The sequence below is a fragment of the Lathamus discolor genome, chromosome 6 (assembly GCF_037157495.1).
Source record: "Lathamus discolor isolate bLatDis1 chromosome 6, bLatDis1.hap1, whole genome shotgun sequence".
NCBI classification, from domain to species: Eukaryota; Metazoa; Chordata; class Aves; order Psittaciformes; family Psittacidae; genus Lathamus; species Lathamus discolor.
The window spans coordinates 28,449,645-28,468,227 of NC_088889.1; the positions used below are offsets into that span (position 1 = coordinate 28,449,645).

The window sequence follows — 18,583 nt, forward strand, 5'->3', positions numbered from 1 at the left end:
TTGAGTCCTCTGTAAAGTGAAATAACATATTTTACGTGGTGTGAAATAGAAAAATGCTGTCTATTTCAAAAGTATGAATGGTTAATGCAGTTAACACCTTTAAATTAACTGATGTCCAGATGTTTCTAAAGATCAGATTTTTTTTTTCCAACTTTAATATCATTATATGCATTTTTTAAGTAGCCAAAAGAAAAACTATCAAGGGCAAAACCAAGACTAATTTTTGTTCTATAGGAGATGTTCAGTATAACAGAATGCAGAGCAGTGGTCTCTGCAAGTTGGGCTTGAGTACAGGCAAAACACTGTTGTTATACTGAATAACAGCAACATCTGAACTAGTGAATGGATGTAATCTTGCGTGACAGAATTAACTAAGGACCTCTTTTTTTGATTTAGTGGGTAGAATTCATGCAGACTGGAGGGAGCAGAGATTAACCCAGGCTAAGCAATGTAGTTTAACTTTTAGTCTGAAAACGGTACTATGTTGAAGAAATTTATTAGGATGGGCATTACAAGCGTGTAAACTACAAAATGTAAATTCATGGCAAGTGTGATGTACTTCAGTAATTTAATTTTTTTCCAACTCTTTGCAAAGGATGGAAACAGTATACAGAACTTGATCATTTATTTTCCCCACTTAGGTAAATATTCCCTTGCGGTCTTTATGAGCAAAAGTATATTTTCATATAAATTCAGTCCACTGAATGCCTTCGCTCCTCCCCTCCATGACTGTGGTGGATTGACCTTGCCTGGTTGCCTTATACCCATCCAGCTGCTCTCACTCACACTTCTCAACAGGATAGGGGGAGAGAATGTGATGAAAACCTCTGAGATTGAGATAAAGATAATAATTTAGCAGTTACTGTCACGGGTACAGCAGCCTCAACTCAGGGAAAATAAATTGAATTTATTACCAATTAGAATGAAATTGGGTGATGAGAAACAAACTAAATCACCTTCTCCTTACTGATTTTTCTTCCCAGGCACAGCTTCATTTCAGTGTTCCCAACTTCTATACTTCCTCACCAGCTTGAGCAGTGCAGAGAGGAGGGAGAATTGAAGGGTTGTAGCCAGTTCATATCAGTTCCTCTCTGCTGCTCCTTCTTTGTGCTTTTCCTGTACTCTGATGTGGGTCCCTCGCATTGTGGTCCTTCACAAACTGTGGGCCCTTTCCATTGGTTAAAGTCCAGCAGGATAAACCTGCTGTTGCATGGGGCGTCCATGAATCACAGTTCTTGACAGGAGAACTTGCTTCTGTGAGGCTTTCTCTCCATGGACTGCAGCACCTGCCAGGTGCCTGCTCCTATGTGGGCTCTCCACAGGCTAGAAGTTCCTTCAGGGCACATCTGCTTTGGCACCTGGAGCCCTTCTCCCCCTACTTCTTTCCTGACCTTAGTGTTTGCAGGATTATTTCTCTTGCTGGTTTTAGCTCTGTCCATGCAGAATTTTGCCCTTTCTTAAATATGTTTTCACAGAGGCACCACCAGCTTTGCTGATGGGCTCGGCTGTGTCCTGTGGTGGGTCCATTACAGGGCTGGTCAGAGCCAGCGCTGCCTAGTACAGGGCAGACCCTGGTGCCTTAGTGCAGAGGCTGCATTTGCACCATAGCCTGCTGCCAGCACCTTTACACCTGCACCCAATACAGTGAATAATAAACACAAATGGACCACTGTCTGGAAGTACAGGATTCTAGATTTGAGTCCTTAAGATAATTTTAACTTGAGCTGCTCTGAGAAGATAAGTGGCTGCCATCTCAAACCAATTAACTTCTATAAACATTCTACTTTTTATGAAGAAAGTATATTAATTTATTCATCCATATATTAAATGAGTCCAGAAGAGAATGTTTACAGTTTTTTAAGGTCTACTTCAGAGGTGCTGACTTCAGTATTTTATAATTAATGCATAATACTAAGTGTATATTGTTGATTACTTCCAGAATTACTAAAGTTAAACAACTAGCAGATTAATGGTATTCTTGTATTAGGTGATTGTGTATTTATTTTAACCTAATAAACTGTCAGTGACACACCTGTGTTTATCCTACCAAGCTACAGATTGGAAGCAATACACAATTAAGTTTCCAGTTGTTGTGTAGAAGGTAGAAAATTCTGCTGGAATGGCTGTATCCTTGACAGCATCTAAATCTACTATCAAAATAGTTGATTAAAAAGTTTTAAATAAGAATTCTTGATGTGTTCTTGAAAGTGTTTGCTTGTTCTGGTTCTTTTTCTTTTTTAGTTGGATGTAGATGGACAAATAGACTCTGTACATCTGTTTCTGTCACCAAGGCAGGTACATCTTTTGTTGGACATGGTGGCAGCAATTGCTGGACCACGTAAGTGAACATTCTGTAGATGTTACATATGTATTAGAGTGGGCGAAAATTAAACTTTGCAAGATAAACAGGTTTCCTCAGGTCAAGAAATATTTGTGTTGGTAGATGAGTACTAATTTCTATTTGAAACTAGCAAAGTAGTTTTGTAGCTCCTCTTGAGTAAGACTATGATCAATTTACTGACTTAAATTGCAAATTGTGCATTCAGGTAACGAAAATCCAGGTAACAAATAAGGCTTGACAAGTGGCTATATAATAGAACAAGAAATGGGGAAATGGTAAGTGGAGAAAATCAGGACCTCAAACAGTTCTACCTCACAAGTTTGGTTCCTTCTCTCTCCTATGCTTTAGTGAAAGGCAAAAAATACATAGAACAGATAGTAATTGTGTTCATTTGTCCACATTTGCAAAATAATAGTAGTGTTTCAAATACTGCAGAAGCAGGACGAGGGTGTTTTGGTTTGTGTCAGATCCCTGTCCCCCGACTCTTCCCAATGTAACAACACGTTGATGAAAGTAGATAGTATATTTTTTTAAAAGTTATGTCATGTCCTGGGTAAATGCTTAATACTCTTACAATGATACTGATATATTTTTTGTACTAGACTTCTTAATTCTTTTTGAATAACTGGAAATGGGTCATGTATGTGTCATCTTCAAACTGAAATTTTATTAATTCTTTAATAGCCATATCTTTCAGAGATTGTGCTGACTGAGAAGGGAAATACTGTTGATATTATATGTGAATACATTTGCATATATGACCTTAAAACATTTTCTTCAGATTTGAAATTAATGAATGCTAGGGTGAGAGTAATCTTTTGGACAAGTCAAATCTTCAAAACAACAGAATGCATGTATATCCACATTTGACATACAAGAGATAAGTATAGATATGGCGGTGTTCAAGGCCAGGTTGGACAGAGCCTTGGGTACCATGGTTTAGTGTGTGGGGTGTCCCTGCCCATGTCAGGGGAGTTGGAACTAGGTGATCTTAAGGTCCTTTCCGACCCTTACTATTCTATGATTCTATGATATAGAATATATCTATGATATAGGTATACATGCGCATATCTGCACAGCAGCAAGAGTTGGTTAATTTAATTTTTTTTTTTATTTTATTTTTCTTTGTGGTGCTGTTAAGGAAATTACAGTGGGCTTCTGTCTTTTTTTTTTGTTTGTTTGTTTTTTAATTCAGAGAGCCTAAGCAGGATAGAATTATCAAGTAAAGATAGGAAGAACCGGCCAATGCAACAGGAAGATGAGTATCGGATTCAGATGGAATTGAAACGTTATTTAAGAAAAGAGTCTTTGTCAGCTGGGGCATCATCTGAGCAAAGCTTCTATGAGACAGAGAGTGCCAGAACGCCTTCCAGTCGCGGCAAGTATAAAAGATGATGCAGCATAGTGAATAACCTGTTGTTAAGATTAAATCAATCAACTGTTCATCTTTTAATCTTAAGAATTTAAGTATCAAAAGATCTCTGATGTAGAATAGTTGTACGCTTCAATTGTACCATTGAATAAAAAATTAACACTTAGCTTAGGTATCAGGCTAGACTTGATTCAATATTTCATTAAAACTGTTCAGTAATGTGTATGTTATTGTGTAACACAGTAAATACACATGGTGTGTAACATCATTTCAAATGCAAGGTTGAGGAAATTAAATATAGAATAATAGTTGCATTGCCCTCATATTTGTACTTTTATTTGAATAATTTTTTGGTGATTACTTTTAATGTGAAAATACAAGCTGATTTGTCAAAAGGCAAGTGTATGAATTTATAGAAATAATACCAACTTGAATATTAAAATGGTATATTTAACTCGTTTAGTATTTTTAATTTTTTTAATTATTTTTTAATAATTTATGTCCATAGATACTACTAGTTGAAGTGTCAAGAGAACCTGGAACTTCTGTAAATAATATATTTAGCTGCCTAGTCTGTCTGGCAATTAAATTTCCGAACTGCTGGATACGTTTCTGTTAAAAGTAAAGGTTTTTTTTTTTTTTGTATTAGATAATAACACTTTACTGTCTGTGGTTCTTACTAGAAGAAGAAGTTTTCTTCTCAATGGCTGAAATGGACATGTCTCACAGCCTTTCCTCCCTTCCACCTCTTGGAGACCCTCCAACCATGGATCTAGACCTGTCTTTAACCAGTACATACACAACTACGCCAGCAGGTTCTCCACTGAGCACTACAGTGGTATAGTAGTAACTACCTTTACAATATTTTTGAAATTAACACTTTTATCTGAAACTGTTGCATAAAAATTCTTTACAATATCAAGAACTATTGCAAAATTCTAGGACAATTGAAAATGTTTAGTAATTCTTTTCTGTTACGAATGTTGTATTGGGAAGTTTCTTACCTGTTTGGTTACCAGGAAATAGAACATATTTGTTTTCAAATGCCTTCAAGCTTATATAGGTTGCTTTATGGTTTATTTTCTTTTTAATAACGGCATGTTTGCCATCTGGACTTCCTTTTAATATGGACTTACACAGGCAATGACAATAAAAAGTACAAAATTGCTGTATAACGTTATTTCTGAAACAACATAAAAATTATGCTGTCAATATTGCCATCTTTCCCAGATCTGTTACATCTCTAATGTTTTTGTTAATGAAAGCCCTGGGGAACAGGTCTGCTTTTTACAGAGAAACAGGAGACTGTATAGTCATTGAGAGAGCAACTTCCGCTTTAAAAATATGTGGGTTTAGACAATCATAGAGTTAGAAAGCGTAGCCCAAAGTAAATGTCTGTGTTACTTAGCAGAGCCCTAGTATGTCATGAAATGTTTATGCATGTATTTTCTTTTGTGTTCCTTTAACTTATTATTTATGTTTGATCTAAAGTTTAACATCTACTTGTGGGATTTAAGATCATATATATTTTTCTTTTAGCTTCAACCAACTTGGGGTGATTTTCTTGATCGTAATAAACAAGAACTACAACCTCCAAGAGGTTCTTCGCTGACAGCCAATATGGTTCATCAGGCTTCCTTAAGAAGGACATGTAAGTAAAAATGTTGGTTTGCATTCTGCTCCTTAGATAATTTTGGAAATGAATAGTTATGCAGCAACTTGGCAAAAAGAAGTGAAAAACAAAAGTAAGATGATTTTATAAATGTGTTATTGCTGAAAAATTACGTGAACTTAATTTTGTATTTCAGCTATTCCATCCAGATCTGTTTCTGTGGATGAATCCAGACCTGAGCTTCTTTTTAGACTGGCAGTTGGAACTTTCTCAGTGTCTGTACTTCATATTGACCCTTTACCCCCACCTGAAAGTTCACTGAATCTTAACCCATTGACACCAATGGCTCGGGATTTCTTTACCCGAATAGAAAAGATTGAGCCAGTTAAGTTTTCAACAGAAGATTTTCTGTCCTTCCGAGAAGTATTTGCAGAAGCTTGTTCTCATGATCACCTTAGGTATAACTTTGCTTATTAATAAATATAATTAACAAAAATATATTTTAAGTAAATTTTAATAAAGTAAGTTTATTTACATAGAAATTGTATCACTTAATATTTGAATTGCTTTAGAATACTACGTTAATTTCAAAATAGCCTTGAATTTTGACATCTGTTGTCCAAGACTTTTGAAAATGAAAAACCAAGTGCATTAAAATCAACCTACCCCTTTTCAACAATAGATGAATTAAACTAGGTACAGTTCCTACCACAGAAATACAGAGTCAAGAATCATTAAGTAAATTATTTCTTAGCTGTATTTTACAGGATCATATTTATTCAAATCCTGGGTTTTCTTCTTGAAAGAGCTTAGGGTTTTACTTGAATCAAAATAGTATATCAGTAGCAATAAAACGGTGCATGTAAGCAGTACCACAAAGTTAGCCAACAGTCTCTTTTTCCAGTTTTTACCATCACAGTACAGTATATGAAGTAAAGTTTTGAGGGTGTATATACAGCTTCTTCCCTTATGCATGTAATTTTGACTGAGGCATTCGACTTTTTCAATGTCTATATAAGGATGTTAGATTCCCAGCTTTATGTGAGTTGCGCCTTAAGTTAGATGTCTAAATTGTTCTTTACAAATATCTCTCCACTGATCAGTGTTGAATGTGTAATATAAGTGGGTTCCATTGTCATTGTTGCTAAAGCTGTTATAACTAGAAAATTATATAAAATGTTATAATTAGCTGTTATAAATGTTAGAATTTTTACTTATTTTTAAAGAAATTATGTCAGTTTTATTCTGAAAAGGATTGTAGCGATTGTTTACATATTTCAGTCTTGACTTTTCATTATTGTATTGTTTTATGCTACTTTTCATAAATAATAATTTTAGTAATTCAGATTTATAGGTACTGGCATTAAAGTGTCCCATGAACAAAGACAAAGGACTGTCTCTCGAAGTTTTAGTACTGATTTATCCATTGGGAATATGGAATTCCTGGAATGCCTCTTTTCTACTGACTCTCATTCCATTCAGCCTCACTATACAGAGGTATGTAAAAAATACAGGGAGTTCCATAGAAAAGAAATGTTAATTGTGTAACTGATAATGCTAGATTTTAAAATTATTGCAATTTTCAATTTTCTTTTTAAGTATGTTATGGGTTTAAAATGTAACTTAATAGAGAACAAATGTAACAAATAGAGAACCAGGCTTCTGTCATATCTGGCAGGAATAGTGTGAAGTAGCCAAATTCCACTAGTTTACTTCTCTTTTAAATATGCTTAACATATTTAGGACTTAGAGTAAATTTTTTCCAAAAAACAGTTGATGGAGTTGAGCAATGTGAAGGTTTCTTTTGGTGATGGATTATTCTTCCAGCTATTTTGATGGTCAGAGACATCCAATACAGTGGCTGAACAAGGCTGGGGGTCTGTTCACTGACTTGAATGTGGGGTTGTTTACTGTCTGTTCTAGGTAAAAGGTCATAGGTATCTTTTCCTGTGGCAACTCTTTTCTCCTGAAGTGTTTTTAACTCTCTTTTTCTGTAGCTGCTGACATTTCATTCTGAAAAAGGAAAAGATTCTCATGCTATGCCATGCCTTCAGCTTCATTATAAGCATTCAGATAATAGAGGACCTCAGGTAAGATGAGCCCAAGTTTCTGTATAACAATCTTTGTCTAATTCATTTTAACAGAAAGGTATCTTTCTTGTAAAACAGAGTCCTTAACTCCCAGTTATTATAATTTTTTTCACTGTATTGTTTTTTAGGCTTTTAGTGCTTTTTCTGTTTTCTTCCAGGGTAGTCAAGGGAGACTCAGTTCTGTTCCACAGAAAGCAGAGTTACAAATAAAGTTAAGTCCAGTGTTTTGTGAGCTGGATATTAGTATTGTAGACAGATTAAATTCCTTGCTTCAACCACAGAAACTAACTACAGTGGAGATGATGGCATCTCACATGTATGCTTCTTACAACAAGCACATAAGCCTGGTAAGTTGAAAGTTAAATTGATTAATAAATTTGCTGATTGTTTTCAGGAGGAAGGCAGGATGGCACTCTGCCTGAGGTTGCTAATTCTGATTGATGGGTGGTGGTTTTTTTTTTGTTTGGTTTTAGTTTTTTATGGTTTGTGTGTGGTGTTGGTTGTCTGGTTGGGATTTTTTTGTGGTTTTTCTTGGTTTTCAGTTTTTTTGGTGGTGGGGTGTATTTTTTGTTCGGTTTTGTGGGGGCTGGGCATGGAGGGGTTCCCTTCTGATACAGAACAGTAGCCATCTGATGTGGATACTAATTTTGGATTCAGTGATTGTATGCTTGATAACTGACCTAAAAGCAATGCTAGCAGCTTCGCAGGCTGCGTAAGTTCTCTGCTTCTTGCAGCAAGCAGAACTGGGCAAGAAAGAAGAGTCTTGACTGATTGCTAATCCCTATTCCATCCCATCATACAACAGTTTATATTAACTGTTGTTGACAATTCCACTTCTATATTGAAATCTTTAGGTGTCGCAGGCAGCCCAGTTGCCTCTGCTGTGCCTTACCCGCTTCTGTAGTAGGTAGTAGAAAGGATGGGGAACATATGCATTGTGTTCTAGTGGCTGAATACCAGCAGAAGTTGGAGCTTGTTGATCTTGGTTCAGGTTGTCAGTGGGATTTAAGTGTTAGTATATTTAGCACAATAACATTAAACTGGAGGGTTTTTTTTGAATACATGACGTAGGGTTAATGCAATTAACTGATTTTCTACACAGCACAAATATGTTCATGTAATTTTATTGTTGCTTTGATTGATTACAGAAAATTAGTATTCAAATCTTAATCCTCATTTAAGAAACTTGTAAAACTTCAATAATTTCTATCAATATGTTCATGTTGTGAAAGTTTGATTCTTTTCAGTTATGGTCAGCAATAAGCTACACTCGGAAAGGTTTTGAATGACGTCAGTGATGGGAGCTGAAAGCCATGACTTAGTGAAAGGGGCAAATATGCGTGATAGTAGTTCCTGGGTTCTCAACAGTAACATCTGGAAAAGCAAACAAAGTAATCCATGAGACATAGTATTCCTAACTGCAGTTGAGTATTGTTTGTTTCTCTCTAATTTAAGAGAGAAAGCCATTTTTTGAGATTGCTGATCTTTGCAAGTGCTTGATTTCCAGCTAAGTAGAATCTTAGCAGCACCAATAATAGAATAACCTAAGAGCAATAATAATTGGTCCTGATATGTGTGCTTTGTGTGATGTGTGGAAAAAATATTTTTCTTTTTTAGGTACTGCATCATCCAAGCTTTTCCCGTAGCCACTTTTAGTGCAATATTCCTAATTAATTCTTTTTTCCCCTTTACTTTGTTTTCTAGCATAAAGCATTTACTGAAGTTTTTCTGGATGATTCACATACTCCTGCGAACTGTAGAGTTTCAGTTCAGGTGACTGCCCCAGCATTAAATCTGTCTGTTCGCTTCCCAATACCTGACCTACGGTCAGATCAGGAAAGAGGACCGTGGTTTAAGAAGTCACTTCAGAAGGAGATTCTTCACCTTGAATATACAGATGTGGAATTTAAAACTGAGTTTATTGGAGGGTCAACTCCAGAACAAGTTAAATTAGAGCTTACCTTTAAAGAGCTAACTGGTGAGAATGTTAACATTGTATCAAATATTTTTTGTTTTTCCAGATACTACATAGATGAGACAAAAGTCGTCTCATATGAATTAACACAGGAGTGTCTTTCCACCTGAATTTTGGAACAGATACCTTTGCCGCAGTTTAGTGTTGTGTACTAAATACCAGCACAAGGCAAAATAATACTAGAAAGGCTAACATATGTAAGGTGTAGTGCTTGCATTCTAGTTTTTTAATATCTATCTAGTATTTTTGCTACTTTCTGTTATATTGTTGTACCCTTTTGTTTCGATTTAGTGTGTCTGGGATCTATCATGATTTTAGAAGACTTGTAGAGGGTTACTACAGCTACGCAAATTACGAATCTCATGTCTAGTCTAGAAGAGAAGTGAAAGATGTCCTAAATAACTGTTATTTAGAAAATTTTAATACTTCTATGCCTTTAATATCTTTCAAATTAATAAATCTGTGAGACTTGTTTATATTTGCAACCTTCTAAGCTGATTTGTCATTCTGTGTACTTTTCAAGGCTGTGACATAATATAGTGATGCTATAAATGTAAATGCAGATATCTGTGCATTGGAAGCATCTGCTTTTCTAACTGCTGCTGGTTAGAAGATAATGTGAAATAATTTTTGTTTCTAAAAACTGGTATTTCTTTTTTGGAGGAAAAGATAGCATTTATATAAGTGCCATTGTAATAGCATTGACTAAGTACCCGGTTGGATTCTAACCTGAGGAGTGGGCAACCTAAAGCTAGCAGTTGTCATTCCCATGTTAATTAAAAAAAATAAATTCTTTTCTGTTCAGGTTCATTCGAAGAAGATAATGCAGAAGCACCAATAAAATTTTTTCAAGTGTCTGGTGGCATAGATGGAGATATAACGTCATCATCAGACAATTTTGACTGGCCTCGGTAAAATAATGTTATTTTCTGGTGTGGGTTATTTGGATTTTTATGAAGGACTCTTACTTTTCTAATTTTGATATAGACTGGCTGTGTAGTAAATGCTTTAGAATAATTTGCAAAGAAAGAACATGTAGCTGTTGAAAACAACCCATTTTTTTTCTTTTTAGATCTTTAAAAGGCTACATTTATGATAATGCAAGATTGGTTAATATGTGGTGATTTCTGCGTAGAATTGAGTAAATTTCTGTGAAAGTTAAATTTCATTGAAAGTTAAGAAACTTGAATCTTTCTCCTACCTTTTTTTCCCTGACACTTTACCTTTTCTGCTGCTTTTACATTCAAGACTGAATATTAAACAGACAAAACCTCAGTGGAATTTCATTTCAAAATATTAATGTAAGCTGATATACAGCTAATAATGACAATAAGGATAATTATATTGTGACTGAATTATTGGAGCTTAGATCACATGTAAGGCAATATAATACTTCAAGAGTTAGTGAACAGAAGGACCTGACAGCTGTAGCATGTAATAAGATGTTTAAAGAGGCAATTTTAGATTTGCAGCAAAATCTGCTACATTTATTTTTTGCCACAAAATTTAGTTGCTTTATGACAATGTGTTTAGGCATTTTTTTCAGCATGGTTTTCTTTTATAATGGTACAAATACATTTTTTTTTTTTTACAGCAGTATGTACATGTAATACACTATGTCATGTAGCAGAGCATTTTTTAATAACTTGATGGTCTTACGATACAAGCATTATTATGGGAGAGTGCTAGGCTTTTCAAAGGTCATGTAATGGTCACCTGATGGAGTTGAAAAAAACAGACCCTAACCTTCTCAACCTGATGGCTCTTTTTCCGCATCTCTCTGTGCCTGTAATTTTGGTGTTTTTCTTAATGGTATCAATTTGTCTAATAAATTATGTATTGTCTAACAAAAAAATCCCATGTCTTTGAGCTATTTGGTCTATGTGTATTTAATGGCTAGCTAGTAGAGCTGGGGTACATGTGACAGTGCATCAATATAAAAATTCCAAGCACCTCTAATGACTTATTCTGCATAACTTCTTCAATGTCAGGATTGTATTGAAAATAAACCCTCTGGCTGTGCACTCGATTCTGGAAAGGATAGCAGCTGAGGAGGAAGAAGGTGATACTAACTTTCAAGAGGAAGAAGAAGGAGGGTCTCATTCTTTGAAGGATGTCTGTGATATTAGAAGACCAGAGCCTTCTCCTTTTTCTTCTCGTAGGGTCATGTTTGAAAATGAAGAGGTACTACAAAATTTTTTTATTGCTTTGTGCTTATGGTAGACAACATTAATATTCTTGCAATTTTATGCACATCTGGCTTCCAGTTTTGGTTTGTTGGTTTGTTCTTGGTCGTTTTTTTTTTTTTTTTTTTTTTTACTTAAGCATTTTCTTTTTTTTTTTTCTTTCAGATGGTGATGCCAGGAGATGTACTCGAAATGACCGAGTTTCAGGATAAAACAATTAGTAATTCTCATTATGTACTGGAACTCACATTACCAAACATTCATTTAACATTACCAAACAAAAGCTTTTATGAAAAACTGTACAATAGGCAAGTATAATTGTTTTGCTTGGTTATCGTGACCTGTACTTTTAGATCTGTATTAATTGTTGATAAAAGCAACTGAATGAGCAGCTGTAGCAGGAATTCTCTTGTATAGTTTTCTAAGAACATTAAAGGCTGTATAAATATTCTTCCAAGTTAACATCAGAGACACCACTGACATACACCTGATCAGTGCCATAGCAGCCATCTGCTAAAAAGTGTTTGGCAGATTGTATGAGCAAAGGGTAAAGTTAAATAGTCATTAGCTTTCAGAGACTACTTTGTTCAGATCTCTCTTCTCAATGTTTCATTTTGCTCTAATCTTTCTGAAGTCTCACTTATAAATAGATCACTGTAATTTTTTCTTTTGTTTTTTTAAAGTTGCATTCGTTTTATTCTTTCCTTTTTATTCAGTGATTTTCCGTCTGAAAATTAAGAGCTCACAAGGCAGGCAGGGGAAAAACACAGAACTACCCAGTTTATAAGCCTTATAAAGGCTTACGAAAATGCAGAGAAAGTGGACACAACTTAGAGATTGGCATTCATCATTTATTTCTTTTAGTTTTCTGTCTGAAAATACAGAAATACATCTAGATTAATCAACTGAAAATAGGTATTATGCTGGTCATTAGGTACACAGAGAGATGCTGATCAATTTTAGCTTCTGGTAAGCATTACTTTACTTCCAAAGCATTTTTTCACTTCCAGAGTGTCAAAAGCCAAACCTTTCATTAAATATTCTCTTGGTGTGCTCATGTGCTTAATGTCACGTGTGTCTGTAACCCTGAGAGACACAAAGTCACTTGGAAGTAAAAAAACTGTTTCCTGCAACTTGGTTGAAAATTGATGTGATAAAATAGGGTTTTGTCACCCTTCCTTCAACCTAGTGAGCTAATACACACCTACTTATAGTGGCTTTTGTATCACTGTCAAGTGGTAGACTTTGATACGTGCGTAATGTATGTACAGCAAACGCTTTTTAGCTTTCACTCATTAATACATTATTCTTTTCTCGTGCTCTTGAGCATTTTTTCCTTCTTGTTCATAAAATCTGAAGTCTGCAAAGGAAATATTGCTTGACTGTCCTTATACTAAGTGGCAATGTAGTCATATGTTTTGTATAATGATAATGTATTTCTTCCTAGGATCAGCAATGATTTATTGTTGTGGGAACCCACAGCTCCATCTCCTGTAGAAACATTTGAAAACCTTTCTTATGGTGTTGGACTATCTGTGGCCAGCCAGCTCATCAACACTTTCAGTAAAGACAGCTTTAGTCAATTTAAATCTGCAGTTCATTATGGTAATACACTTAATAAATCATGTAGAACTATAGTGATTCAAAAGCATAATTGTCTGAAGTGATGAAGGTGACAGTGGAAAGAATTTGTAAACTTAGAAGAAAGGATTTACTTAAACCAAGAAGAAAAAAACTATAAGATTACTGTATAATCAAGTAAAATAAGTGTGAAAATGAATCTTATTACTGATGGAAAAACAATGAGTTATTGGCATAATATGTGTACTAGCTAGAGAGTTAGATGTTTTTCATTTTATCCATTAGATGATGAGAGTGGATCTGAGGAAGAAACACTACAGTATTATTCCACTGTTGATCCAAACTATCGTTCACGCAGAAGGAAAAAGCTTGACTCTCAGAATAAGAACTCACAAAGCTTTCTGTCTGTTCTGCTAAATGTGACACATGGATTAGTATCAATATTCACAGATGTAAAGGTGAGATACGGGGGCTGAAAAATCTGGTCTGTTCTGCTCAGGGGATCCCCTTCATGTCATATGTACTATTTTTGGAAGGAACAAGTGCTTATAACAGTAATTCTGTATTCGTCATTTTTTTTTGTACTATAGACAATAATGCAGTGCAGTATTTTAGCAGTTGTGTTTGCTTTACAGAAGAAACTAAAATGCAAGTGGGAAAATATGTATTGGTAGCAAGTGTTTTTAGTTTAGACTGTCTAACTGCAGCAAACTCAGCAAGCAGTTGTTTTATCATTTCTATTCTTCCTTCAGCAGGATGATCGAAGTACCCTGGAAGGAAAATATGGTGAATTCTGGTTGGAGTTCAACAGTGGTTCACTTTTCAGTGTGACTAAATATGAAGGCTTTGAGGACAGACACTATGTTTGCCTCCATTCTAGCAGCCTCAATTTATATCATCAAGGTAGGGTGGGATTGCGGTGGCTTTGGGACTAGATTTGAAATAAGATGAGCTTCAAGTTTTTTAGGAGAAATGCTGTCTTTGCTTTCTTCCTTTTTTTCCTCTCTCTGTTAGTGTATCATTTGGCACAATAGATTTAGTTCATGACTAATGCTCCTAGATGCTGCAGTAATACAACTTCATGATAACTGTATTTACTTAGTTACAGTTTAGCACAAATTCTCCTTGGAAGCTATTGGTCTTTAAAGGTACTGTGATTCTCCGACAGATTAGCTGCATGGTCTGTTACTTATTATGAAAGTAAACACTTTCTATATGTTACTAGTTATTCATTTTTAAAAAGATACAGGTTAGCAGTGGCTCCTGTATGTTTCTTGAGTACCTACTTGTAGTTAGCAGGTGAAGAGTTTTAAAGTTGACTGTGTAGTTTATATGGCTGGCAACACCCATGTAGTTAAACCTCAAGATTTCCGCCTCAGATGTCTCTGAATCAGTGGTAGTCAAGTTAAAGTATTTTTCAGTGTAAGGCTTAATTACTGTGTGTCTAGAAGTTAACCTGGCACCATAAAATGAGGAGAGACATATTCCTGTCTCTCCATGTGATCTGTAGGAGATTTCTGTCCTTTATTTCAACTTTGCCATTTTGTTGGGCAAATAAAAAAGCCTTATAGTCACATTGAATATTTTAGCTAAAACCAGGGTTTTAAATATTACATGACTTGTAACCTCTTCACAATTTTTGTTTGTCAGTGTGCATGATTAACTTTGATAACTAAAATAATTTTAAAGGTATTAAGCATAAAAAGGATTTTCTTTACCTTTTCATCAGTAACAGCTTTGAAGCACAAGGTAACTTACTCTAAAATTTCTTTGCAGGTATGGTAGATGGGGTTGTCCCCTCCTCTGAAGTACGACTGCCCAGCACAATACGTCCCCATTGGTTAGAACCTACTATTTGTTTTTCTGAAGAAGATGGACTTAGTAGGACTACTTCAGATGGTGTAGGAGTGGAATGTCCAAGTATGCTGACTGTTGCAGTCAAAATACAATCAGATAAAATAGAGAGCAATACAAAGGTTTGTGTTTTTAAATTTGTGCTTTTGTAAATTGAGTTATCTCAGTTTATATGAAAATACCTAGATGTGGGTTTACAAGGGTTAGAGACGAAGTAACTATATGATTCTGAGCCATTCATCCTCAAACTATAATTTTTTGTTAGAATCTTTTGGGTGGATTGTAAAATTTAAGTATCAGCATAATTTATTAGTTTTTCCAATGCTTCACTTTGCTGCTCACACTTTATTTTTTTTTAACTAAATGCATTTCTTGGCCAGTTGAGCTTTCTTTTGGTTTTCTTTTGGCTGAGTTTTAATCTGGTGCAAGAACAAATATATAAAGAGTTAAAAGCTTTCTACTCAGCTTACTAGCAGTCTCATCTAATAGGCAGCCTTTGGTTACTGATTTTGGAGTGGCACTCGTAAATGAGTGGTATGTTTGGCTTTGACAGTAGCATTCGTTAGCATGGCTAAATGATGACAAACAGGTTTGCAGAGCGATCTAGAGAAGAAGGACTCTGCAGACCAGCATAGCGTCGTGGGGACTCAATTGACTTGGATTTGAGCAGCCTAAGAAAGAACTACATTGAGGTGGTACTCCTGGTAATTTCTGGTGAATCCCAGAATGAATGAACAGGGATCCTTCCTTCTTATCACCACCACAAAATTGTCATTTCTAAACGGTCTTGTTGCAAAAAGTAATACACTGTATTAGTCAGAGTTTCTGTATAATGAAGCAGGTTTTTTTAAGTATTTAATCCTGTCCCAGTCCTTTCTTCTTTTCTAAACACCTGGAGATTGTGGGGACGATAGGATGACTGTGTGTCATAATCTAGATGTCAAACAGTTACATCTATTTAATGTAAACTAACTCCTGCAACTTTCTTGTGCAGGAATTTCTAGTTGCTGTTGGACTAAGAGGAGCCACCCTTCAGCACAGAGTACTGCCTTCAGGTTTAAGCTGGCATGAACAGGTCAGGTTGCTACGGTTCTTGACTACATCTTCAGTTTCAGTCTCACAGCTTTAACAGATGCTTTAAGTATCAAACTAAACCTTGATGGAAAATCTTTGTGTTAGGCTATGTCTTTTATCTTACTCTGATCTTAAAAATGTTACTCTTTTCTTTCTTGTCTCTCTTTGAGACCATTTAGCAGTCTAGTCTTGCTCTTGAATTCGTACTTGTATATTCATTTGCTACAGTTCCTCCCATCATCTGAAATCTCTGCACTCAACATGTCAGGAAAGCTCTGGGATTTTTTTGAGGTCTTTTTTGTTGTTGTTTGTTGTTTTTTGTTTGGTTTTTTTTTTTGTGTGTGGTTTTCTATGCTTTGGGTTTGTTTTGATTTGTTTTTTTTTTTTTTTCTTTCTGAAATTCAGATGGAAAATCTCAGTAGTCCAGTGTTACCCAAGTACTTAGATAACCCTTGCTGTAAAAAAACACTCAAAACAAATAAACATGCTATTTGCAGCAGTGAAGGCATTTCTATATTTTTCTCTTCTGCTCACCTAATTCCTCAAGTCCTGTTTCTCCCTTGTCTGTCTCTTGTTTTACATTGTTTGAATAGTAGTAATGGAGAAGAAGACTTTGGGGAAGTAGTGAGCAGCAGTTTACACAAATGATTGTAATGCAGACCTCTGAATTAGAATTGTTGTACTGATACATGTGGGTGTGAAAGTATAGCATAGCAGACATAGCTAGGGAGCCAGTAGTACAACAGCAGTATAGTTTCATGTGCTGACATCATACTGGATTACAAATAGTAAACCCTGTCATTCAAGCCTATCCTGTTTATCCTCCTGTATGTATGGTATGCTTATTTTTACATGTATTTTTATTGTATAACTACACGGAGCTTAACTTAGTGCTTTGGGCTGTTCTGTGTCATCACTTCTCAACATGGTATTTGGATGTGTTCATGTAGCCTGCTTTATACAGTGTTGCTTATTTTCTCTGCGTATTATTGATCAATTAACATTAGCTGTAATGCACTTGGGAATCTGTTTTGGAGAGGGAGGGGGGGAAAACTGGCTAAAGAGAGAGATAGAGGAAATGATTAAAAGGCTAGCAGTGTTGATATGCCCTAGGCTTGAAATAATTTAGTGTAACAGATTTGAGAGAGAACTGTGACAGATCTTAAAGAGGAGGATAGGAGTTAATGTAGTAATACATGAAAAATAAACATGTACGATGCATGTGTACATATTTCTGATTCTGAGCGTATTTCCCATCCCCCTAAAGAAAAAGATAACTTGAAGTTTACTTTAACGATGTACAGTATTACAAGACAAACTGGCTTTTCAGATAAACAGAACAAACTAAATACTAATGCTGTAATAACTTCAGAGAAAGCTGATTAAGACTGTATTTGGGCAATGCTTTAAAAATTGATTGTGAATCATTATACAAGGAGCCACTTATGCATCTGTGGTCTTTTCCATACCTTTGAGGCTGTAGTTTGGATTTTGTATATTTTGACATGTTTACATTCCATGTTATTCTGTATTCAGATACTGGACAAGCACCTTTAAATATCTGAGATTACTCACTCCTTTTTGCTTCTACTAATCAAACATTTTGTTGTCATACCTGTTGCAGATTTTTTTTTTCCTAGTGTATAATCATTTAGTAATTTAACAGATACTGAAGTATTATAATATTATGTTTTGTAATTTTTTAGATTTTGTATTTTTTGAATATTTCTGATGAGCCTGTTCTGGGATATAATCCTCCAGCTACAATTACAACTTTTCATGTACATCTTTGGAGTTGTGCACTTGATTACAGGTAAATAAAATGCAAGTGTATGTCACTCAGTGTCACTGCAGCTATATATTTATTCTATAGGAATAAATATATATGCAACATTCAGGTTTGCGTATTGTGAGTAATATGTATTTAGGCTTGTTTGGAAAAAGTCCTTCAGAGAACTTAGAAGTACTTAAACTATAAGCAATTTAAAATAGGATATGCATTTGCATAGGCCTGGGAAGATCTAGTTAGGTAGCCTATAAGGCTTTGATTGAACTTCTAAGTACAAAGTATTAATTTTTCTCTTTTGCTCTTTGTTGTTAGGCCCTTGTTTTTACCAGTCAGATCTCTTCTTACTGTTGAAACTTTCAGCATTTCCAGCAGTGTTGCAGTGGATAAATCCTCTTCTACTCTCAGGTATAATTTAAGTGATTGTGAAACGTGGAAGCTCTTGTAAAACTTGTAATACCTGTAATGCTTTTTTAACCTGGGAAACATTTGTGTTGTGTAAACGATCACACTAGTTTGCATCTTTTGAAATATATTATGTAGGTAATACTTCTGGTTTATTAGGCTAATTTTTTTTTTCTAAGTTGGATTGCTTTCTTTAAGAGCTAGCAATTCTGCATTTTTTCATAGGATTTAAAGATGTTCTGAAATGAAATTGTGCCTATTTTGTCAAATAGTAGCACCTTAAGATTTCTTAAAGATTTGTTACTTG

The 18,583-nt window shown here is 35.1% G+C and overlaps 1 protein-coding gene across 2 annotated transcripts in view; it reads left to right on the forward strand.

Annotated features, from left to right (window-relative positions):
* Window positions 1–18,583, forward strand: part of ATG2B (autophagy related 2B) — a 49,911-nt gene that overhangs the window by 12,247 nt on the left and 19,081 nt on the right. The window contains exons 7-25 of one of the 2 annotated variants that reach the window (XM_065685451.1): window positions 2,242–2,338; window positions 3,537–3,719; window positions 4,397–4,551; window positions 5,253–5,364; window positions 5,522–5,783; window positions 6,672–6,822; window positions 7,323–7,415; window positions 7,574–7,762; window positions 9,120–9,393; window positions 10,196–10,301; window positions 11,382–11,574; window positions 11,742–11,884; window positions 13,024–13,181; window positions 13,443–13,615; window positions 13,910–14,060; window positions 14,934–15,133; window positions 16,006–16,086; window positions 17,792–17,898; window positions 18,187–18,279. In XM_065685451.1, the coding sequence (XP_065541523.1) occupies window positions 2,242–2,338; window positions 3,537–3,719; window positions 4,397–4,551; window positions 5,253–5,364; window positions 5,522–5,783; window positions 6,672–6,822; window positions 7,323–7,415; window positions 7,574–7,762; window positions 9,120–9,393; window positions 10,196–10,301; window positions 11,382–11,574; window positions 11,742–11,884; window positions 13,024–13,181; window positions 13,443–13,615; window positions 13,910–14,060; window positions 14,934–15,133; window positions 16,006–16,086; window positions 17,792–17,898; window positions 18,187–18,279 (2,921 nt within the window). The remainder of the gene's footprint in view (window positions 1–2,241; window positions 2,339–3,536; window positions 3,720–4,396; window positions 4,552–5,252; window positions 5,365–5,521; window positions 5,784–6,671; window positions 6,823–7,322; window positions 7,416–7,573; window positions 7,763–9,119; window positions 9,394–10,195; window positions 10,302–11,381; window positions 11,575–11,741; window positions 11,885–13,023; window positions 13,182–13,442; window positions 13,616–13,909; window positions 14,061–14,933; window positions 15,134–16,005; window positions 16,087–17,791; window positions 17,899–18,186; window positions 18,280–18,583) is intronic. The other variant, XM_065685452.1, reaches the window with a different exon arrangement.